Genomic DNA, 25,370 nt, shown 5'->3' with positions numbered 1-25,370 from the left:
AGTCAACAGGAGGTTGATGGCAGACTAAGGTACGAAACTTTAATCTTGTAATGCACAGCTATCCTACACATTTGCATACGAAGTCGTGGTTTGATGTCATTGAAGTTTACCTCAACGAATAAAATTGCTGAAATTTCACAACAAAGTAACATCTTCAATTACAACAGAAATACAAATTATTTACTTTTAAAATACGTTTTGCTAGCATTCGTAAGGTGTAGTCGTTAACAACTGTGAATTAGTTCTCTCAGAAGTAAGTACTATGGACTTCATGTCTCAAATATTATTTGCTCCCAATGGAAACAGTACATATGACAGAAAACAATGGAAGCCTGTTGTTTGAGATAGAAAACTGTTAAGTAAATATTTTCACAGTTGACTGCAGGCTTTTTAGGATGGACATTCGCCAGTTGGAGAGGGCAGCAGAATCCCTGTAAGTCAGACTTGCACAGTGTAGCTTCCATCCAAGTTCTTCATTTATGAAGAAGGTGCACAGTGAGGAAATGAGCATTTGCAGTATGATCCTTGGAACACTCATCCAGCAATCATATCATAATCATATATCCATAATCATATCATTATGATTAATTTCAAATAAATAAATGGATTCGTCCCTCATAGGCCTTAGATATTAGACTGCATCTGAGAATATATGCAAAATTTTAAGTAAAAAAGAAGGATGGAAGGGCTACTTTGGACACTTTATACCAGTTTTGTGTCCTTATATTGTGGCTCCCAATCTCACCCAGTGCTGGAGCTGAGGCCAGGCAGGGCAGAGCAGTGGAACAGCCGCTCCCCTCACCCACTTGCAGTGCTGGTGCTGCTGCACCCCAGGGTACAATTGGCCCTTCTGGCTGCCAGGGTCACTGCTGCCTCGTGTTGTCCACCAGAACCCCCCAGACCGCTTTCTATGGGGCTGCTCTGCAGCCTTTTGTTCCCCAGTCTGCATATATAGCCAGGGTTGCCCCTTCCCAGCATCACAACTGGACACTTCGACTTCATGCAGCTCTCCAGTTTGCCGGTACCCTCAAAGGAGTCAACAACTCCTGATTGCACAGAGTCATTGCATCACAGAACTGTAGGGATTGGAAGGGAGCTCGAGATTATCAAATCCAACCCCCCTGAGACATTTTGGTGACAACTAGTGTCACCCACAAACTGACTTAGCATACCTTTAAGTCCTTCATCCAGGTTATTTATCAAAACATTAAAGGGAGCTGGCCCAAAAAAGGAGCTCTCTGGAGCTTGACTAGTGTCCAGCTGCCAGCCTGATGTTTCCTATAACCATTTGAGCCTGGTCTGTCAGCCAGCCCTCCCTGTGTATTTTCACCGTGATGGAAGGAGAACTGTACAGCACACACGAGTAGTAAACACAACGTGTATTACACATTTCTGAAGAAGGCGGAGCATGCATGCTGGGAAGAGCGAGAGCAAGAACCGCTTTGGTTGTAGTTGTAGTGTAAGGTTTCTTTCTTGTTTTGAAGATACGCGCATATCTGCACGGCGCGCGTTGAGCCGCGCAGGGCCGCCGTGCCGGGGCCTGGCCCAGGGCGCCGGGAGGCGGTGCCGCTCCGCTGCCATGGCAACCGCGGAGGCCGCGCTGCGGCGGGCGGGCGGCAGCCGGCTCCATGGCCTCCATGGCCTCCCTGGCCGAGCAGCCCGCCTCGAGGGCACACTCCCGCTCCTCGCGGCTATCGCCGGCCCTCGGCCCCTCTCGCTGCGGCGGGGAGCGGCAGAGAGCCGCCTCGGGCGCCGTACAGGTGAGCCTGAATGTTTATAGGGTTTAAGCACCGTGCAAGTACAGTCCAACAGCCATGCCTACGCAGTGTGATTTTTCTAGGAGGCGCAGGTGCGGCCAGAGGATCTGAGCCACGCCATCAAGCTGCTGGAGGACGCAGGCTCCGTAAGTAAGGCTGAGAACGCGTTGTTCCTGCTGCGCTGGCAAGAACGGGGTGTAGAACAACATGTGACGTGGCCACCTGCCCCCAGGAAGGCACCTGCTCTGGTGGCTGGGGCTCCAGAGTGCAAAGCTGAGCTCTCTGTGCAAGTGCTCTTCCTATACAGATAGTAATTAGTAATAGTAATAGTAAGTGCCCTATACGTCTTCACGCGGGCACTTTCACAAAAGAGCCAGATGCTCACTCAGAAGCTAGATGTACAGTTCCTGGTTTATCTGGAGCTGTAGAATGCTGAAGGCCTCAGCTAAAAAATGGAAATACATGTGGACTTACTGAAAGTGTGCCGGAAATTTGTCCAATCCCCCAAGTTAACTGCCAACATTTCTCCAAGGAACTGATGTTAACAGAAAGATCACTATTCAAAGCTCAGTGTTCAACAGCAGACATGACTGCCTGGGCACTCAGGAGAGCAGTGTCTCGTAGTCTCCCACAGACTGTCTTTGGTGTTCACAAAAAGATTTGACAGGCTAAATTCACTATGCCATTAGTCACTTTGATCAAAGAACTTAATAATTTATATTCTTAAAGCAAGAGCTTGATTGGTGTTCTCATAGCACCTTTTAAGTAGACGTCCCGCAGAGAACTAGTTCATGTCTCTTTTTTTTTCCTTTTGACACAGATAGAATTAACTTACAGACTGAAGGAAAATATTCTGGATGATATTGTCTGTTGCTCCTCTACCCAATATGGAATATCTGATGATCTGACGTGGCTTTCTGGCCTGCCTCAGTGTGTAGTGTTCTTGCCATTGTGGGGGTGCTCAGGAGAGCTGGGATGAATACTGCGTGCCCCTAGCACACTGACATAGCCATTTCTAGCTTTGTATTTGCTGATTGTGTCCTAATGGTAGATCTCCACCCGAAGCAACTTAAAGCTATATTTATGCACATTTATGTCATGGGAAACATAGGTTTGATTATGGTAGTATGCTCTCACAGGATCCCAAAGCATGTAGCAGAAAGAGATCAAACATTAGAACAAAAGATAAAGTTTTAAAGTCTCTAGTTACAAGAATACAGGCCCTGTATTTAAACCTTGTGGCTTGATCAAGGAGTTAATCCTCCTGCAAAGCATTTTTCATTGTGTCTTGTGACTTTTTAATCTGGTTCCTACTTTCATGGAAAATTAAAGGGGACAAATATAATCTTTTAATGTTCTAAGGCAAACTGCAATTAAAAGCTACTTTCTGTTCTTATATTTAAGAGCAATTTGGAAGACGAGCAGCTGAAAGTTCTCAAGAAGGTAGTGAAGTCTTTTGAAAATGGGCTTGTATCCTTTTTGCCACTGTAAAATACCGAGGTTGTGGTGTGCTATGTATGATAATATTCTGTCTTTTCAGCAAACCATTCTTCGGTTTCCACATGAAGAGCAGCGATAGTCAAAGTGTGTTCTCATCATTGATCTTCTAACACATATACAGCTGATGCTGTTAGGTTAGCAAGATGCCTGGGTCCTGATTCATTTGCTAGAAAATTAAAGAGGAGTCTCAGTTTTACAGTCCTTGAAGAAAAACAAAGACTGACCATCTGAAACTTTTAAATGTTTACAGTTAAACTGAAGGAAGTGATTAGAAGTACGAGGGAAATGTGAGCATTTGGAAGTATGTGATTAATTCCGTACAGTTCACTTAATTGCCACAATGATTTTAGCTTTCAGATTACTTCATAACTGAGTTGTGGCTAAGCACTTACGGTCAGTTTTCATGACTAAGATGATTTGCAGTATCTTCTAAGATCCAGTGACCAGTTCAGTTTTGATCTTGTGCCTCTAAATTAGATAATGTATGTTTAGGTCCAAATACTTAATTCATTTTAGTACCCCAAGTAAGCCAACTGGGACTAGAATAAGAAAGGATTGAAGAACCACAAGGCAGTTTCAAACAATTTAGGTAGATAAAATCTAGATAAATAGATATATTATATAAATAATAGACAACGAATTTAATAGATAAAATAGATCTAACACCATGATGTTTCTATCCTATAATTTTAGATACTTAGTTCTGAACTTCCAGTGAGTTCAGCTGAGAAGAAAGCTCAATGAGAGCTGCGGGAGTTTCACTTCTGTAAAAGGAAGGCTGCTTCCAAATACCTAAGTATAGACTCATGAGCTTCATTTTAGTCCTCTAACTTTAAAGGCATTGGCCTTGGTTGTTCTTGGTTGTATCTTTGAAATATGACACAGTTTTCAAGTTTTTCATTTAATTCATAGCAAAACAAAGAGTTGGATTTCCTTAGCTTTAAATTTAAAGCCCCTTAAGGATTTAGCACAAATAATGGACATTCTTAACCTGTGTGCTGAAAAAGTTAATGAACAAGAAGCTTTCATTGAGCCTGCATGTGAACTTATTAAATTATGTGGGTAAGTATTTAAGCCCTTCTGTAGATTTCAAACACTACTTATTAACACATTCATACATTTTCTAAGAGAGCTCCTGTATTTGTATGGCACCTGCAATAGAAGGCATCTACTTCTGCAAGGTATCTATTATGTCACCCTTCCTCTTCATGATCAGCTTTCACCTTGAGTCCATTTCTATTGGCATGAAGGACCCAATTTAGGAGATGAGTATCTGTGGAGCCACACATTTCATCATGCAAAATTGTATTATAGTTAGCTTCAGCTCACTTGGAATCAAGATTCCCCAAGGCACTTCACTGCCTAGAGTTAAGTTATTCTGGGGCTGCTGCCCTCAGGAGATTGAGCTGTTAAGTATGTTTTGATGTTTCAAACAAGCGTTCTCCATGAGTTTAAAAAACTGACACTTAAATACCTGAAGGTAATCTCTGGGAAGTGACAAGCCACATTGCAAAAGAGGAAATGTGATGGTAACTGAAGGATTCACGATTTCAAATTGCTTTGCAAATATGTTCTGTAAACTTCTTGGTGTCTTCATTGCCATACTGTACTCCAAACTACTGGTAGAATAGAATTGAGGTGTTACCCATACCTGTCTCTACCTGTCTCTTCTTTCTGAAGAACTTATAATAAGTTGCTCATGGACTTTTTGTAACCAGTTACTCGTGTATTCAATTGCAATTGGTGAGAACAAGGAAGAGAAAAATTATGCCACGCAGTAATGAATAAGCTGGGTATTCAAACAGGCTTATACATAGCTTCCTTTCAGTTGCTGCCTTTAATAAACATAACATTTTTGAGCTGTCTTCTGCTTCGAAGAGCAGCTGTACTGCTTTCCTTTGCTGCCACACAGTGGAGAATGAGAAAGTACATCATGAAGGTTCATTTTCTTGTGTGTGTGGCAGAAACGTGGCAAAACTGAGAATGAGGACATGAAGTCGATAAAATGTAGTTGTGAGCAGCAGCTTTCATTTTTTGTACTAGTTTGGCAACTTCAGTTATGTAATGAATATATTCTGGAAGATTGCACCCTTGGGTTTCACTTTAATTTCTGTATTAAAGAAATTCCCCCACAATTCACTACTTAGTATGACAAGGAGAAGCCTGCAACTGGAGGGAGGGGCTGCTATTTAAAAATTCCTCTTGGATACTTGATCTCTCATAGCAGAATTTTCCACTCTTCTGTAGCTGCTGCTATTTCCCTGTTTTCCCACTTTTTTTGAGTGTCTGTTTCTTTCTCCACCCCACACATTTATTCCATTATTTGATCTCTCCTCTTCTCTGGCTGTGTTTACAGAGGTAAACCTACCAGAAAGCTGTTTCTACACTCTGAGCAGCACAGACCTCAGCATAATATTGTGATGTGTACTCTTAGGGAATTTTTAACTCTTACAAGATTTTGTCATAATTGAGTATTTTGCAAATGTTATTGGATATTTCTTAATATTCTGTTTTCAAAAATGAATATGTAATTGGTCTATTTTTAGTCAGTTTTTTGGTTTTATTTTCATCCATTTCTAGAGGTCTTGCCCAGGGATATGATCTCATTTTTCATCTCTGCTTCTATATGTTCACAATGAGACTCTGGAATAGCTTGATAGTACCTCAGTTCTAGGATTCCATCTTCCACATTTAAATGATATTTCTTTGTACAAAGAATTTCTGATTGTACCAAATATGAATTATGGAAATGTTCTCTGTGAAATACATACTGCTTTTGCCAAAATTAAGCTGCCAAATTATGGAACTGAAACTCTCAGTGTAGAAACAGCACTGCAAAGAATGTATTTGTCTTGCAAAATGCATCCACATTTGCAAAAAAAAAGTTTGATGAAAGAAGAGAAAAGCTGTTGAGCTCTTCTGGTGTTAATTAATTAAAGTGTTCCTTTGCAGTACTTTAAACATGCTTGTAACATTTCTTTATTTCATTTTGTAGGTTACCATTTCAGAAGAGGAAGTTATCAGATGAAGTAAACTATTCTGAAGCAGTCTCAAAATCCATTGCACAACTTGGTGAGTGTAGACTGATATGCCATAATGCCATTAATATAATTAAATGAACTGTATTATTATCACAATTTTGATTGCTTGTTAGTTCTGTAGTAGGTGTAAGTCATTTCTATTAATAATTCAGTCAGCACTCTGTGCTTTTTAGTATTCAGCCACCATTCTTATTTTGCTGTGCAGCTAACCCAGAGATTAGCTCGCAGTGACCTGCTTGCCAGTGTCAGAAGCTATGCAAGGTAACTTTATCAGTATGGTTGAAGAATTAAACTCTTCTGCAGCTTGTTTGATTTCATTTCACTCTGAGAAATATGTTACTATAAACACTGAAGTCTGGGATAAGGGGAATGTGTTCCCTTTATTCATCTTTGAAAACAGACGGAGTAAACAAGTTGGAAACAGTAACCCTTAACTCTCCCTTTCTGCCTTCAAAACCTGGAAGCCTGAGTTTTATCACCTACAGAGGCAAAATACAGTGGCTCACTGTAATGCTGTGCCTTACAAGCAGCACTACTTCATTTTGGCTGTTGTCTTGCATCTGTGCTTTAAGCTTCTATCCTTTTTAAGAGATCTTTAGAGCAAGCGGTGTCAAACTCATATATCAGTGTCACTGAATGTCTGAGTACCAAAGTATCTTGTTAAATGACCTTGAATGTGGTACTTGTCATTTTCAAAGAAAGTATTGCAAGTCCTGTAGATCAAAAGAGTAAAGAATGAAGCAGTAGTGACTTACCTGCTCACATGATGGAAAAAATTCCATCAATATTATGGATAACACGATATCCCTGGATAGTTCCAACAGTCCAGGAGTAGCACAGTTGTCCTGTCACAAATGAAAGAAAGATTGTCCTTCAAATCAATGAGGAAGAAATCTTTAAGTCTTCGTTTTCATATTCCCAGGTAGACAACGGAATGGACTATTGCTTTCAGATAGTTCCAGATTCTCTTTAGAGTAGGCTGTCCAAAAAGATACTAAAATCTGAAATTTTATTTATATTATCCATGCTAGGCCCTGGTAGGTCTCAAAGGGTTTCTTTTTAACTTGTGGAAAAGGAACACTTTTTCTGTTCCCATTGTGTCATATCATGTCTACTAGAAGAGTGTCTGACATGATGACAGCAGCTTAGAATAGTAGCTTTCTCCTGAGTACTTTCTGGAATAACATCCTGTCTCATAAGGATCTGAAGCCATTAAGCAGAAGAGGTCACTTTTGGATAAACTTGATGCTACTCCTCCAAGGCTACTTTGTCTCATTCAGTGTTGGGGTCATTGCTCCTTGTGTGTTGTATAACCAAACTTCTGGCAGCATAGGAAGATTTGTAGGGGGTATGGCCAGAGGAAATGAGAAGTACTAAAAATAGAATGATGATGAATTTCTACAACAGTTATTAACTTTGTATTATTGTAATAACTTTGTATTTTGTTTTTTCTGTTTCTGGCAGGTTGTTTGATGAGGGTGCCGAGCTCTCAAGTTAGGATACAAATCTGTAAGTGTATAATTAGCTTTTATAACATGGAGCTACCAAGAAAACTACTTCCAGGTAAAGCATAGTGTTTTCAAGAGGAAATATCAGAAGAAATCCTTGTTTACGATCCCAGCTAGTTTGAAATGGTTGTTTTGATTAGGTGATTTTTTTTGTTTTTATATTTTTTTTATAACTGTTGTCACTGTGTCTCTTATATTAAATATGTGGCATTGCTGAGTGAACAATTAATATATTTTTACAGACATACGTACTCAAAATATTAAATTATATTGTCAGTGTGCAATGAATTATTTATTATATTTAAGAACTAGGATTAAACAATATCCAGAAAAGGAGGAGCAGTCTCAAGATCTCTGAAAGAGTGGGTAATGGAGGAAAAAGACTAATTAGGACCAGAGTTATAAGAAAGGAAACACAATTCTCAACTATTGTGTGTCCTGGAGAGAAGCAGCTCTGGTTTTGCTTGTGTTGCTCCTAAGGGATAGATCAGAGCCCATCTAATTTTGATGCCACAGTTCCTGTGCCCTCTTGCCAGTTGTTATTTCTTTCTGGAGGCCTGAAGAGATAGTCAGTGCCACAGCCCTCACAAGGCTGTGGAAGTATGGAAGTGTTTAAGTCTTTTCTTACCTTACAAGTGAGATTTCAAGACCTATGAGAAGTTACGTATGCATTTAGTTGTATATCTATGATTAGTTCCATCAACATAATTGAATGTTAAAATACAGAGAGATCTTACTCTTCTTCTCCAGTTTTAGAAAATAGGATGTACTAAAAAAAAAAAAATGTATTTCAGTCTGACTTAGTGATTCAAATTCTTCATCTATAAGCATTCCTCATTTTATGTGACTGTGCTCTCCTCTCTTATTCACCTATTCACCAGGACAAGGCTCCAAATCTGTTTGAACTTGTTAGTATGTAAGCTTTCCAAAGCCTTTAATAATACCTGCTGCCTCGCTGCCTGTAATTTTTTTAGGACTGCTCTGTTTTCTGAGATGTGGGAGGCTGCAATTGCCAAATGTACTGGATGCTGGCATGCCAGACAGTGTTGCAGTGATATTCCCTTTTACCTACTGTACTTTTTAACGATTGCTAATATTTCCTTTAATCTTTTGAAACCATCCCTCAGAAATGGAGCTGATATTTTCCTAGGGCAGTCCATACAGGTCTCTTGCTTATGAAATAATATCAGTTTAGAACCTTTGAGAGTTTGTAATTAAAATTGCCTTTCACTATGTGTGTTATTTGCATTTCTTAGTCCTGAATTTCACGTTATTTAATCTATGTTTGAGCTACTTAAGATACACTTTATATTCACAAGTTAGCATATAAAATTTGTAAATTCCCTGAGCTTCCCCTTCCTCTGTAATTCAGTGATGAAATATGGATCCCCATATTCATGGGCAAAAGTAAAACCAGGCATGCATTAGGAATTTAGGCATGTAAATCAAAGTTTAGATTCACAAGCTTTAAGAAATATGATAGTAGAAGGCATTCATTCTAGTGAAGACACTGAAGTAAAGAACTATATCCTGTACCAGCACATACTGCATGGCCTGAAGAAGACCTCTACCTTCATGTCCTTATGCTCTTCTTATTCTAGAAAGCAATGTATGTGTTTATATGTTTATATAGCATTTTAGTCTGCTAGAGAGTAAGTCTATTGAGTATGCTTTAGGACTGTTAATACTAAGATGTAATCAGTTCTTGCTGTTTTATTAGACTTTTTTTCCCATTGATTTAAATCTAGGGAAATATGCCACTTCCATTTCAATCCTTTTTTGATAAAGGATGAATAATTTAGGAAGTAACAAAAAATCTGAATTTACTGTGTTATAATAAAACCCATTCTATGTGCAGGTTACCAGCCAACAAGTGCAAACTATAAGATTCAGATGGCTGAATTGGGAGGATTAGCAGAAACTCTTGTTCTATCTCTAGCATTAGTTGAAAATCAACTTTCTGAGAAGTTATGGGTTCTTAAAGCTCTCCAGCATCTCTCCAGCTCTGGTTAGTACAAACTGTTCTCTCAGCAGTCTTAGTGTCCTTGATCTAGATTGTTCTAGAGAACAAATGACTGACCTACTTAGAATTAAGTATTCAGATTTTCATAATTTCAGGAGTAAATTGCAGACATATGATGAAGGCTCAAGCAGCCAGGAGACTCTGTTTGTATCTAAATGGTGCTGATCCCTCAGGACAGCTGATGTTGCACTCATCAGAAATCCTATGGAACCTGCTAGAAAATAGCTCAAAAGAAGAAGTTGTTAATCAGCTCGGTAGCTTGGAATGTGTACAGTAAGTAAAGTGAAGCATGATATGAATTACTGTTGTAATTTTGGAGAAACCTAAAGCATTGCTATTGTGTTGCATAATCGTAAGTGGTCGTGGGGTTCTGGAACGTGTTGCCCAGAGAAGGTGTGGGTGCCTCATCTTTGAAGGCAATCGAAGCCAAGTTGGATGGATCCTGGGCAGCCTGGTTCAGTGGCTGGCAAACCTACCCATGGCTGGGGGTTGGAACTAGGTGATCTTTAAGGTCCTCTCCAGCCCAAGCCATTCTGTGATTCTGTGGTATAATTAGTAATTAAGTCTATGTTATGGCATATGAGGCTTTGTTCTAAATCCTCTGCTGAGGTACGTAAAGAGTTCTCCCTCAGCGAGTTACACTCTTTTTTTCTATTTGGGATTATATCATCTCTTCTCAATAACCATTCAACAACATCCACAACTGAGTATGAATTATGTCTTTCAATTAAGTCATTATAGCACACATATTAGAAGATGCAACCTGAAATACAAACACACACCTTGCACATGTGCTTAATTTGTGTTTCTAGTAGTACACGTAAGAATCCATTTCATATTTTGTTGTTGTTGAACAACAAGGCTCTGAAAGCATGAAGCTGAATGAGGATTTCTTGTACTTAGAGCTGTCTGAAATTAGAATATGGAGAGATTAAAATGCTTTTCACTTCATTTTAAGTGCACTGAAGGAAGTATTTGTGGAGCTGCTCATACATGGTTTCCGCCATTACGATCGTCAGCTTAGGAACGACCTCCTGGTGATTGCCACGTTAGTAGCTGAAAACTCTGCAGCGCCTATGATTGTAAGTATTTGTAATTACATTTTTAAGGCTAACAGCTTTTCCTTTTCTATTGTGTACTTAATAGTTTTCACTGTTAAGGTTCTGTTTGTTATACTCCAGTATGTCTCCAGTGCTTAGCTCTTAGGTCTGAAACCTTTTTTTTTTTCCTGCCATTTCTTCTATGCAAATCTGTATGTCATTAGCCTGACATGCTAGCATCAGCCTTATTTGGTACTTAGGAAATTAGCTAACACTTCAGTCTGCAAAATTAGCTCCTGTACCTACTCTCAGATATGCCATTCTGTAACAGTGAGTTTTGTGCTACATTATATTTGTTGTCTGAAGACATAAGCATACCAGATGTATACAGGTAGCACAAATTCAACTGAAGTACCTTTGCCTCATAAGAAGGGCCCTCCAAAAATTATCTCAGAAGCACAAAATAAGGTATTGAAAAGATCCAGTTAACAAGGCAGATAAATTCTCTCTAAAACTGTAAATGTAGCCCTAAGTGCATTATCTTGCTTAAAAAGTAGATGACTCATTGTTTTCCTCTGGGAAGTTTTCATTCCAGAGTTTTCATGAGGAATCTGATAGAAGGTGACTTCTTATGGCTGTTAATATTCTTTTACTCTCTTGATTTACGGTTGAGATTTAGAGCTGGGGCATACAAACAGAATGATTAAGCAATCAGTTTACTATCTGTGTTGATCACCTGACTGATCAGGAATGGGTTATTTTCAGGGAATTCATGTCTAAACCTCAGTAGAAGTGTCCCATTTGACTGTATTATCAAATAGTTTTTATATGCTGTTGTAAAGATTACAGATTCTTCGTTTGGTTTTTCTCATTACATCACTAACCATTAAGGAATGTCTGCCATACTATTGTAGTGAGATACTTGATGTCTAAAGCAATCAAATTGTTTACATGCCTTCAGAAACAGGGCAGCTTTTTTCCTGCAAGAAAAAATAGTGGGGACGTGGTATTTTAAGTCCTCGGACTAAAAATAAATAAACAGTGTCCCGTTTCACTGCAAGGAAAAACTTTCAGAGCTGGATCAAGGAAAACTAAGCCCAGCTTGTCTGCCATGCATCTAAGGGACTGCTGCAAAATTGATAGGATGGCTTGATTCTGTGGCAATGTTTGTTGTGGGTTCTGTAAGCTCTGCTTACTCTGTGCTGGTGGAAGGCTCTGTGGTGAGTTTGCCTGAGTGCTGAGGCCAAGCGAACGTATTCTGTAGTTGAAGAGCAGTGTCATACTAACTGCATTTACGTGGCTTCTAATCATCTGAGAAACAGCTCTTCTGTCTCTAGTGTGCTCTGCGGACAACTCATGTTGTTCACAGTTACGTTAGACATAATTATCCTGGTCATCTAGGAGCAATATACTTGTAAATGCATGTTGCTCATACGTACAGTTTTCATCAGCTTACCTGTAAAGCACTGAGACTGAAAATATATGTTGTGGTGACCTTGATGTACAAATTTCTGTGTGCACAAGTGCATTTTGAAGAAAAACCCACAACTCCCTCAGTACTGCAAATACTTTTTTTCTTGTGTAAATTAAGATAGTGAGTACACGTGTTTGGGACTTCCCCATACAAGTTCGGGTTTGCACTGAGTGAGCCATGGCTTTAAATAATCGTACACTCTGCTCTGTGATTAATTAGTATTGTACAGTCCAATGTGTCCAAATTGAACTCTGATAAAATTCTATATTCTGCTATAGGATACGTTCAGTTCCATGTTCTGAAGAAAGATAAAAACTAAAATTAAATGATCGGTTTTAATTTTACTGCCACTTATTTTAATTAATGTATTTATTTTGAATACCTACTAGGAAAGTGGATTTACAGTGCTGTTAATAGCACTTGCAACGTTTACTGAAGGTAAGAGATTTCATACTGTGAAATTACACTATTTTTTCTTTTAATTGAGATTTTGTCATAATTCTGTTATCTATCTGTTAACATATCTATTTCCTTCACAGTTAAAATTCCCAATCCCTTGTTAAAAGGTCTTAAACTGACATTCTCTCATGAAGACTTTGAGATGAAGAAGTTATTGTTTAACATTATAGGGATCTTTTCTAAAGACCCATGTGCTGTACAGGTAAGTTCTCAGATAACAGAAGATGCAGCAAGCCAAAAAAAAAACCCAAAAAACTGACACATCTGACACAGTCCAGTAAGTCCATAGTGCTGAAACTAACTATTCTCTAAATTACAAAGTCAAAACTACACACCATATGTAGCTTCAAACCAAGTTTGCAGTTTGAAAGCAGCATGCACTTTGTTTAGAGAAGCTGCAAGCCTAGGCCGTGCTAGAAAAATGAGCTGACAAGTGACTGCAAGGCATTATTGAAATACAATTGAAGAGCATAATAAAGTTTTACAAACCACAGGCTTTGGGAATGCTACAGAGTATAAACAGAGCCTGTCTGTACTTGTACTGTTTCTGACATCCTTTCCCAATAAAAAATGATTTTCTTAGTGTAGGATAGATAAAGCAAACTATAAAGATTTTTCTTATTTGCATGTGAAACCGGTAAGCTGTCTCTTTCTCTTTTGAGTCTACAGCTTCTCAGTGAAAATGATGTGATGCCAGCTCTGCTTTATTATGTAAAACCACATAAAAAGCCTGGATTTCATGACTGGTCTGCTGCCCAATATGAGGAATTACAGCTTCACGCAATTGCAATTTTAGCTTCAGTGGCTCCCTTGTTAGTTGACAAATATTTGTCTTGCCAAGCGAATACTCTTCTCCTTGTGTTTCTACAATGGTGCATAGGTCAAGGTCAGTAGATGTTCATGGCTTTCATACCACAGTTACCTCAACACACTGCTCACCTGGACTTTTTGCTGGCAGGAAGAAAAAAAGGAAAACTTGTGAACCTGAAATAAATCCTTTTTACATATGTCATATTTTAAGTTTTGGAAACTGCTTACTAACCTAGTGAAGTAAACAATTCAAAAATGTTGTAATCATTTTCAACATTCATCAAAATCAGACTTTTTTTCTGCATATAGTATAGCCCTTCACAGAATGGCTTCTTAATAGCTTCTTTCAAACAAGAAGCTTTTTTAGCAGTAAGATATTTGTTGTTTCTTTTAGCTTACTTGCATTGGCAAGACCTCATTTATTTATTTATTCTGTGGACATTATTATTATGAGCATGCAGTCTCTGACAAGAAAATAACTGCCGTTTGCTCTGCAGATCCTTTCTTTGGTCAAGGTAACAGTTTCCATGGAACAGGTGGTCGTGGCAACAAACTTGCACAGATGCGCTATAGTCTGAAAGTGCTGAAGTCTGTTGTATCCCTTTATGATGATGCTGTGAACCTGAATCTGTGTGACCAGGGTGCAATCAGCCAGCTACTGGGTAAAGCAAGGTTTTTATTGCTTGCAGTTGTATATTTCTTTAGACACTGAGAATTTTCATTCCTTTTCTTACAGCTACTTGGTAACACACTTAGCTGTGTGTACCAAGAAGCAATTTGATTTTTAACTGAACGAAAGCTGTCCCTATTCTTTCTGTTACTACACCACATTTATTGCATGTTGGTTGCACTGTCCATAGGAAATCCTGTCGTGAGTCTGATTCTTCGTAAGCCTTGTTACACCATGGCTTTCCACAACTCCTAAGAATAAAAGAAAACTAAAACCATTTTACCTTTTTGTAAACAACATTATAGAGATTAAAATCAGCATAAAACTTCATAACCATTCTTCCTGCAATTTAGATTTCTTTTTCTTCAGTCACACATTCCTACTATTGCATTTATTTTTTAAGTTCTGATCATATTTTCAGTTCTTCCCTTACAATAATAAATTCTCCCGTTCTGTGAAAGAGTTACACTGAAAGGGACAAATAGGTAAGATCGTTTGGAATTTGGATATGTTCTAATAGAAAGAAATTGAACTCCTGTGGGGGAAAAACAAAAACAAAAACAAAAAAACCTGTGAAAATGTACAGATTTTAACGAGATCAAAAGAAGCTACAGATCTTATTTATCATATTGATTTCTAACTTATGTGTAGAACATTCACATGTAAAAAAATGTTTTCATTTATAGATATCCTAAAGTACACAACAAACAATTTCAAAGGAAAAGATGATGCCATTACTCTGGAAATCCAGGCTAATATATTATTTATTTTGTCTGTTCTCTGTGAAAATGACGTCCACAGAAAGGTTTGTATCCTTCTACCTCAGACTGCACAGGAAATAGTTTTTGTTGTTCTTGTTGGGTTTTTTTTGTTCTGTTTTTTTTAAGTCAATAGTATTTTTTTTTTGCAATTGTAGTTCATTGCTAGGAAGTCAGAGTTGATAACTGCTTTCTGTGACAGTGACAGACAAAAGTGCAATCACTCAGAAATCCTTTAGCAAGTGTCTCACCTATGTAATTGCCAACTGACATATTTTTAAATGAAAATATGTAAATGTGCTGCAGAATGGGATTATCAGTTAAGAAGCACTGAAAAGTTATTTTTTCTTATGTTTATTATGAAAAATATATCGTGCTCTAACCACGAGGCCAAATTTATTACAGTATATATATTTTAAATTTTAAATGTCTTCTTTATTTTCTTGTACGTAGCTATTTAGTGAATATTATTTCAGAAAAATACTGCTTTAATTCTTTTTAAACAGGAGCTCTTCAGCTATGAAGGAGTGGATATACTTATTTCATTCATTCAGATGGATCCAAAGAAGTTACACAGTGGATTGGGCCACAATCGTCTCCTTCTCGGTGCACTTGACTGCCTGTGGTTAGTAAAGGAGTGTTTTAGCAGTGCTGGCTGTTCAAAATCACAGATTTTTTGTCTGTGGTATGATAATATTTTTTGTCTGCGGCCATCCTCTGCACTTGTAGGTCCTTCTTCCATTTAAAACGTGTAAAAATTATAGTTTGGCTAATTAAAAATGAATACAAAAATGGCAGAGATATTTAGTATGTATTACCTAGAGAGGGGCACAGCATGATGATGTGACTCCCTGCCTCCCTGTGCAGCAGTATTGCTCCCTGTGCAGGATGATGTCCTGACACTTCAATGCAGAGCTACACAAAACATTCTGGGATAAAAGTTTGAGGTTACAGCCTCTAAACTACTTCAAAAGAGTAAATGCAAGTTGAAAATGGACCATTGTTAGTAACAAATGGTGCAGGCATTGTAACAGATGCAAATTGCCTATGCATTGGACTAGAAATTTGTCAAAAATGGCTATCAGAGAAATTTTTGTTTAGGACTCCAAAGCACAGGAGGAGAAACGAAAGTTAATTTGTTTTAAGTCAGAGTTTGATAAATAAGCTAAATAGTGTAATTGTGTGGGAGAACAGACAGCTCAATGATGCATGGAAACCCTTCAGTCTCTGCACTAATCCTAAAATCCAGAAATTATGGAAGATGGCAATAATATCACGAGTGCTGCTGCTTTTATGATTGGTTTAAGCTGGGAGAAGCCAGCCCTGTTGCCCATAGAAAGTCTATTTTGTCTCACTCTTTTGATTCTGCTGGCAAGAATATTTACATACGTTTGCAGTGAGCCAGATCAGTGATATCATGTTGCTGAGTGTTAGCATCTTTTCCTGAGTTTTAGTTCAAATCTGTTCCAATCCAGTTTGTAGTGAGCCTGCCTCATTTTGTGGCTGCTTATGAGGATGGTGTGCCACCTACAGGAAAAGAAACTGTGGTGAAGTGGGTTGTACTTAATTATACAGTGAAATGAAAATACACAAGGGCAGGTATATGATTTTTTTTCTACTCCCTGGAGGTATTGTGCTTATTGAATACTTAATAAAATTATTAAATACTTTTACGCAATTCAGTAAAAAGAAATGAAATATTTGTAAAATGCTCTAAAACATAAACGTGTTCCTGCACACTGAAATTATTTCTGTTTAAGGTCCTGCGTCATTGGATGCTACATTGCAGAGGATTATTTTCTAGAACAACAGGGCATTTTTCTCCTTCTGGATTTGCTGGCAGTAGGTATTTTTATTATTTTTATTACCAAATAAAAGAGAAGTAAAACAACATGGGGAACTGTATTTTTAATGGTATCTGCTAAGAATGTTGTAGCACTGACAAGAAGGACAGCAGGTAATTCCCTGAGATAGGAAGGTAATCCTTACACCAGGGTATCTGCTCAGAAGGGACTGGACAGATTTTACATGTATCTTTTTTGTTAAATAAGCAGTTGGCAGAGAGTCTTAAATTTACCTATTTACCATTTGCAATATTTATATATATTGCAAGGAAACTCAAGCTATGCTTTATTTTGAATGGCATGTCTGTTTAGAAAAGTACATCCATTCTTTGTACTGAAATTAGAAAAATTAGGATGGGCTTCAAGGCTTTGAAAGTTTTGATGTGTCAAGTTACTTTGTACATGCAACATAATAGCTGCAAGTAGCATAATAGCTACTTCTATGGCTGTATGGCTTGTGTCTGGCACGAGCATTTCACTTCAGCCTTTTCACAGAGCTGAAGATTTTCCTGCAGCTAAAAGATCTGGCCACAGAATAAAATAGATCTTCTGTGGAACTGCTCAGCCTCGGCCTTCTGAATCTGCTTCTTATGGAAATAAATCTTGGTAGAAGCACATCATCAAAAACATTTAGTTCTTCTGCATGTGAGCCTGGGGCACCCACTAACTAATTTGGCACACAGGCATCTCACACATTCCTACACGTTTCCCTTTGTGTTCCTTCACTTATGGAACTTTGCACAGCAAGAACCTTCAAAGATTAAAAGTTTAAACACCTGATTAAAAGCTTTTAGTTCCTCACATATTACAGGATTCCATATATACGTATATATAAATTTGAATAGATTAATATTTTGCTATGGCAGATTGAAACTTTTCTTTCTCCTTTCTCTTCACTAAGTTAAAGCAAAAAAACCTGTGCAATATAATTCTTGGGATCCTCGGTGAGTTTTGTGACAATCCCAAAACCATTCTTCACATCAGTACCTGGCGGGGGGAGAAAGATCAAACAGCAGCTAAGCTGCTAATACAGCTGTGGAGAGAGGAGGAATTGGACCTGGGAGTCCCACGTGATCGATATGGAAGGATTGCTGGTAAGTTTTGTTATGCATGTGAAACTGTGAGCAGCTTCACTCAGTAATGTAATATATATATATGTGATATTTGCTTTTGATGCCAGAATCATAATGAAAGTAAGTTGTAATATTTATAGGTTTATGCTGCAGTTCTTAGCAGAGCCAGAATGCTTCATATATGTTTTATTGGAGTCTGGCCACTAGATGGCGATTCCTACATTAGCAGGGGAAAATGAACCATTATAAGGAACCTAACCTGGTTTTCTAACGCTGGAAAATTATTTGATTCCTTCCAAAAATGGCATTGTTTATTTTATTTTATTTTATTTTATTTTATTTTATTTTATTTTATTTTATTTTATTTTATTTTATTTTATTTTATTTTATTTTATTTTATTTTATTTTATTTTATTTTATTTTATTTTATTTTATTTTATTTTATTTTATTTTATTTTATTTTATTTATTTTTCATTACAAATCTAGCGTTTCCGTTTATTTCAATGGCTTTGGAATCATACTGCCCTCTTCACTCTTCAACTATTCTCTGTTTTGAAATGTTTAGATGTGAAGAGACCCATTGCTGGCAGCTTCCAGAAAGAGCAAGAGGTCATCCCCACACCTTCCAGCTGTCCCAGCTTTGCCATCGTAGAGATTTCAGAAAACATACGGGCAAAACTTTATTTATTATTGTGCAAGCTAGGTAAGACAAATGAATTGCCTTCACAGTGTCATATTTGTCATTAAACAAAACTTGTTCATTGGCAGTCAATCAAGCATCTATTAAAAGATGAAAGGAAACTCTGGGATGCATCATCAATTGTCTTATTATTAGGAACTTGTTCATCCTGTTCTTAGAAGCCTCTTGTGATATGGAGACTTCACCAATGTTTGGCTGCCCTTACCATTAGTAAGCTTTCCTAGAACCAATTCTAAAGTTTCAGTGAAATGTTCTGTAATTTATTTTCCCATGCAGTGTCTTTCACATATTTTAACTCTTTCCACGTCATTAGAAATACTACATTCTGCAGCCTCCACCCATGGTTCTCATTTTCTAGAGTAGCCTCTGATTATTTTCATCATTTTTTTCCTTCAGTCTCTTCAGCTGCTTCACATTCTCCTTGATCTGTCATGTCCCAAAACTGAACACACTCCAGCAGAAGCCTCACAGACAAATAGATCTATGTTTCTCATCTTGTAAATAGCCACACTGGCATTAGTATAACAATTGCTATTGTCACGATGGCATTTCCTCATTTGATGTGTGATCTTGTACAGCCTCCAGTCATCCAACATCTGGATCTGACCAGCTGACTGTTTCTACATTTAGAATTTTGTATTTGTCCTTACTGAATTGCATTCTGTGTTCTTTAAATAAGTTTTCAAACTGGCAAGATTAATCTACACTCCAGTCTTTGGCTTTGATTTGCTGCAGTCTCTCATAATTATGTTTGCCCATTGAATATGAATAGACACTGCACCTTTGCCTGAAAACCCAAACTGAAGTTAAGATACACGATAAGCCTTCTTGCCTGGCTGTAGAAAGGAACAGGCAGAATGGCAAGGTCTTCTTTTACTACTTCATGTTAATGTTTCCACTGTTACCATTTAGCTACAAAAACTGGATTCAACCACTATTCCTTGTCTTCTGATTTTTATTATTATTTTTTTAATTAGGCATTACATTTGTCCTTCTCAAATCTGTCCTCTGTGGGTTCAAAGATAGTAATAGTTCTGAGACTGCTTCAGCCAGTTCCCTGGCTACCCTAGGAACCAACTGATTTGAAAACATCTTCAGTTTCTCTAATAAACAATAGCCATTTCTTTCTCTGTTTTAACTCAAATTCTTATTAGCATTAATTATGTTAATTTGGATCACCACAGCTGAATACTTTATTAAACCAAAAAGCCATGAGATTTTGTTCCAGCTTTTTTCTGTATTGATACATTCTTCTTCTGTTACTTACATACTTTTTCATGTCTCCTATGAAGTACTGAAATGATGTGGAAGTGAATAAGACTGAGAAGAATATTTATAGTCTTTTTCCACCATCTTTTTCTTAGTGCAGTTATAGTTCATAACAGCCTGTAACTGAGGGGTCCCAGTGTTAACTGATCTTCATTTATGAAATTTCTTAAATTCAAAACATGATGTAATTATGCTGTAATAAACTGATGCTATGTTTCCAGTTACCACACAGATGGTATGTTGAAATCTGGAAATAGCTTTCATAGGCTATGTAGAAATAGATTTTTAAAGCACTGAGTAGAATAAACATTCAGCATACAAAAAATACGAGGCATGGACCCAGCAACCATGCTGCTCTTCTTTATTCCTTCAAACATACATTCATTATATATATTTTTAAATGGATTCACTATGCTCAGATCTCTAGGAGGTGGAGATTATCTTCATTTCTCAGCTTTGAACCAAGGTGTTGGAGATCCTGTAAAACCATCCTCCTCATGGATATTTCACAGCTAAAGCAAACTCTGTGCTGAAATGCTTCTTCAGAAATTGTGATCTGTAGACTCAATCATTTCTCTGCTTTAATGGAAGATTAAACTCTCACCAAAAACAATAGGTTTTTTATCACCAAAGCCTCCTCAGGATTGGGAGAGGTGCTGACGGATTTACTTCTGATGAAGATTTTGCATATGATTATATAATAAATAAGATGGTGTCCCTTTTGGACTGTTATATTTTAAGATAAACTGATCTTACTGTCACTACTGAGATGATTAATATTCCTTCAGGTTTTGAAAATTTGCCTGGTTTGTCTGCTAAGGATTTTGTCACACTTGCTATCATACGGCGGTACATTGACTTCAAGGTGAGTATTGTGGAAGAAAGTATTGCTACTGAATATATGCTTGCAAGAATAGCAAATTATCTCAGGGTACGAGAAAGAAATACACTTCACAAGCTGTAACCTATGTCACAAATCACCTGTTGTTTTATAGAAAAAAAAACAGCTTTAACTGCTTGCCAGCTCAAGAAATAGGAGTGTGCCAGGACAGGGGTAAGGAGCTGGAGAGGCCTGCCTCTTTGTGCAGCAGGGTCAGCATATGTATGAGTTTTGCTACTAAAGGTATCAGTAATTACACATTCTGAAGAAGGCTTTTCCCATCCTTGTACCCACTCTCAGTACCCATCCATACTGTCAAAAGAGGGAGATGTTCGGGAACTAGTGAGACGTGACCTTTAGTGGATAATTCCAGTTTCCGTTTATGTCTCATATTGCAGCTTACTCTGATACCATGCACAATTTGAGAGTTTACAGGAGAAAAAAAAAGCCATCAAAACTCAACTCTTCGCTCTTGTAATTTGGTACCTTGTATTTCTATTTCTTCTGTAGTTATCAGGATTCCTGTTACTCAGTCTATGGAGTGACTTTGAGAGCTGGGTGGGCTTAGGAGCAGATTACCCTGAATGAGTTTGGCATAGCATTACTGACCCTGAACACAATACTGCAGAGTTAAACGACAGTAAAGAAAAAAGAGATGTCAGATAGTGTGCTGTGTGTATCCCACCTGCAGGTTGGTGAAGTTTGGAGTGAAGTGTGTGCAGAGCTACAGGAAGAATTCAGACCTACCGCTTCAGATGAGGAATTCCTGAAAGTTATTTTAGGGGTGTCAGAAAATATTGGAAAATTGGTCATTGCTTACCAGACTGAAGTGCTTGAAAATCAGTATCACCAAGAAATCCAAGAGGAGAAAAAAACATACACAAAGGTAACACAAAGAATATTTATACAAGTGAAATCCATAGAACTTTTTGGTCAACTTACATGAAGATTTTCTTGTTGTAAAATATTCAGAATCCCAGATGGGTACATTCCTTTAAGATATTTTAACCTCTCAGAAGTAACATTTGAATTAAATGCAATTAACCCCATTCTCTCTGTTTCACAATTTAAAGAGTAACGTGAAAAATAAAATGGTGTTATCAGTGATGTATCAGCAGTGCAATAATGAGAAATAATAATTATGTTACTGTAAGAGTTGCACTTGTCTGTAGCAGATAACAATTTGAAGTACCCATTGTGAACATATCTGTTTCCTAAAATGAAACGTAAACCTCTGTTTTAAACTCCCTTGGCTGAATGCTCACAAAGCTTCCTTACTTCATAAAGTGGGGCTTTGTTCTTCCTCGCATCCTGAAAACAGACAGGTACAAACACTGTCCAGCTGTGTGTGTAAGGCAAGCATTAGGCATTGTCACTCGCCTACTGTCTCATCCTCTCCTCTCTTCTGAGAAGTAAGAACAGTTGGTCCAGATGTCTAAAATCTCATGCTTGTATATTGGAGGGACCGTATGCATTCTCACACATGCACTTTTGTCACCTGAACTGTGTCATTCAGCATTTGAGAGCATGTGTATACAAAAACAAGAACAGTCCTGAAAGATCTAGGGAAAATTAGCTTGCAGCAGAGAAGAGAAGGTTTTGTTTGTTTGTTTGTTTGTTTGTTTGTTTGTTTTAAATGGGTGCATACCTGAAGTTTTTAATGGACAAATTATATCACTGCAGCATTATCATTCAAATTCAAGTGAGTAGGATGAGCTAAGGTGGCCAAAGGGGCACAGACGTACGATCTTAACAGCACAAGCAAAGAACTGAGGAAAGCTCACGGAAAGAGGATTTTGTTGTATTTTGTTGATCTCCTTTATATTACAGATTCAAGCCGTCCATAAACAGAAAGAAATGGTAAATAAATCTTGGGAAGATTTCTTAACTCGGACATCAAACTATGAAGCACTGAAGGTAAAAAAAAATCTGAGTGATGGAGCAAAATGCACAGTCATAGTGTAGTTATAATAATTGAGATGTTCCTAATTTATTTCTTAATGAATGATGAGGTTATTCAAGTAGAAGATGGAGTAGATTTTATGTTCACACAAACATAGAGGAATGAACCATAAGCTGTATTGGCAAAGCAATGCAATCTTTGATACCTTTACTGTTCTGATTATAGACACAAACTGGTGATCAACATGGTTTATGGTGTATGTACATATTCATACATACATGTGTATATATATATGTATATATGCAGGACAGTAATGCTGTAATGTTCTCATTAGTGGTTGGATATTGGATAAGCATTCATTCTTCTCACTTTCATGTGCGACACCGAGCTGGAGGAAACAATCCACACGCTGTGAGGTAGGGTGGCCATACATACAAACTTGAAGGATGGGCTGATGTAAACCTTGTGAAATTCAAGAAAATAAAATGTGATAACTTACCTCTGGGATGTATAAAAGCTTTTGTGGCTCTGTATAGCCTGGAGTCTGAGTAGCTGTGTAAATCTGAAGTACATAGGGATCGTGGGAGATGACATACTGAGCAAAAGGCAACAGCGTGCTCTCATGGGGATCAAAGCTAACAGCATACCAAGCTGCAGTAGGAAGATTAAAGCCTGCAAGTTTCAGTAAATGATTCTTTACTTCTGACCACTGTGAAGCCATGTCCCCTTATTCTGTTTTCAGGTCCTCAGTATGAGACACTCACAAAACAGAGGAAGAGAACTTGAAGTGAAAGGCTGACAGATTTTTACCTCATATGTCTTGTCATTTTGTTTCTGTATTTTCTTACAGATGCAAACAATACAATTCATTCTGATTAAAACAATTTTATCTTTTTTTTCTAACTATCTTTAGAAAGCAAAAAGGCTTCAGGAAAAATCAATAGAGGCTTCCAAATCTAAATCAAAGACTCAAAGTGGAGCAGTCCATTCTACTGATATTAAAGGCCTTGGCACAACAGTAAGTAACACAGGATGTAGGCTGGAAAAATTAAGTTGCATGCATATATAAGGAAGACTTTTAATCAGCAATATTTTGCAGAAAGCATCTGGAAGATGAAGATATAAACACGAATGTTCTGAAAATTGCCAGTAGAGAAAAACACTATGTCAGATTTTATTTTAGTGACTTGGGCTTCAAGATAAAATAACTCATTTCTTTGGAGGGAGAGAATTTAACAAGAAAATGTCTTCTGCAGTCAGTGCTGCAGTAACTGTAGATAAAAAGGAGGCAGGTAACCATTTTTCAGGAGGAGTGTTTTAGGAAAAATAGTGTATCATCAACACCGGATGAAATGCCTTGTCTGCATTGCTTAGAGTTACTGCAAATGTCACACGCTGCTGGCAGTTTATTTTTGTGGAAAAATCTTCTCTTTGCCCAACATCTTCAGTAGTGGAAGATGAAAATGGTTGGTGCAAACCAGTCAACGTCAAGTAACCAGACAAATGAGCCACGCACACTCAAAGAGCAGCACTGTCTGTTTCAGTAGATCATGGCTGTAAGATAGAGGTATCACCCAAGGATTTTTCTTAAAAGACACGAACCTATTCAGTATTAAGAGTGTCGGTGAAACTGGACAAAATATGTTTCCTTCAGTCTTGGAGTTTTCATGGAGCAGTAGTTACAGGAAATTGCACTCAGAGAAACTTTTTTTTTAAGTTTTAATATATAACAAAAAAAAAAGTGACTGATATTATGTACAAATCCAAATAACACCGCTCAGCAAACTTCTGTTGTAATAAGGGGTTAATTTTCTTTTCTTCTGTTAGTAAGATCAGGCACGAAAGCAGAAAAGCAAAGCACATAAAGCTATAAAACCAGTCTATCTTTTCCTTTGTATCAATGGGAACAATTTGTGAATTTACTATAAAGAACAATTTGAGTAGACCTAGGAAATTTCAGCATGCATCTCTGCCAAGTGAATAATATTTTCAGAAGACCAGTGTTGTATAGGCAATAAAGGGGTGATGACCAGTTCATGGTTTAAGTCTCATCCTGTTTTAAATACTAACACAGATGTCAAGCAATGCGTTTATTTTGCTTTTCAGATTGGATCTGGTTGCTTAGTAACTGTTGAAAGCACACCTTCACAATTAGTTGGAGGACCACTGGCTGCTACAGACCTCGCTCTTAAAAAGACATCTTTTTGTGAAGGAGCCTCAAAAAAGAACAAAAGGAATTAAAACGTTGGACTCATCAAGAAAGATTAGGTACTCGTAGGACATAGTGTTCTGAGCAGTGCTTTTAGTATTTAACTGTGTGTGTATTACAGGTACAGATAAAATCCCTTGTATAGTTTTGATAAATGGCATACAACATCTTGAGAGTAAAATCATGTTTATTTTTATATTTGTAACTAATGTAAGCATGGAGATGACATGCTAATAAGATATCCTCTATAGCATAGTATGAAGAAGGCATGCTGAGTCTAAAGATTTTGTCTTCTGGTGTCAGGTTGCCCTGATCCACTATCAGTAGGTCTGCTGTTTGGATTTCCATCTTCTGTTGACGCACACCACACACTGTGGTTTAAGTATCTCTTCCTTTGAGCAGGGTGATAAACCTTCACTTAAATATACCCAGTGCTTCGTTTTCCTGGGTG

General features: G+C 37.7%; 1 protein-coding gene across 1 annotated transcript; it reads left to right on the top strand.

Moving 5' to 3' along the window:
• Positions 1 to 1,579: 1,579 nt before the first annotated feature.
• On the top strand, positions 1,580 to 25,176 carry CFAP69 (cilia and flagella associated protein 69). Its single transcript, XM_065731291.1, is given in 24 exon segments — positions 1,580 to 1,618; positions 1,620 to 1,760; positions 1,841 to 1,903; positions 3,162 to 3,227; positions 4,210 to 4,319; positions 6,253 to 6,329; positions 7,763 to 7,861; positions 9,665 to 9,814; positions 9,925 to 10,102; positions 10,788 to 10,911; positions 12,733 to 12,781; positions 12,883 to 13,004; positions 13,472 to 13,688; positions 14,110 to 14,274; positions 14,969 to 15,087; positions 15,547 to 15,665; positions 16,801 to 16,882; positions 17,786 to 17,978; positions 18,524 to 18,661; positions 20,716 to 20,792; positions 21,499 to 21,693; positions 22,638 to 22,724; positions 23,624 to 23,728; positions 24,817 to 25,176. Coding segments are annotated over 24 exon segments (2,850 nt in total). The 3' UTR covers positions 24,952 to 25,176.
• Positions 25,177 to 25,370: the final 194 nt, after the last annotated feature.

This window comes from Cyrtonyx montezumae, unplaced genomic scaffold, assembly GCF_038088225.1.
Source record: "Cyrtonyx montezumae isolate F1298 unplaced genomic scaffold, pur_monq_1.0 scaffold_14, whole genome shotgun sequence".
Taxonomy (NCBI): Eukaryota; Metazoa; Chordata; class Aves; order Galliformes; family Odontophoridae; genus Cyrtonyx; species Cyrtonyx montezumae.
Note: the sequence above shows the minus strand (reverse complement) of the source record. Positions and strands in the feature narration are given on the sequence as shown.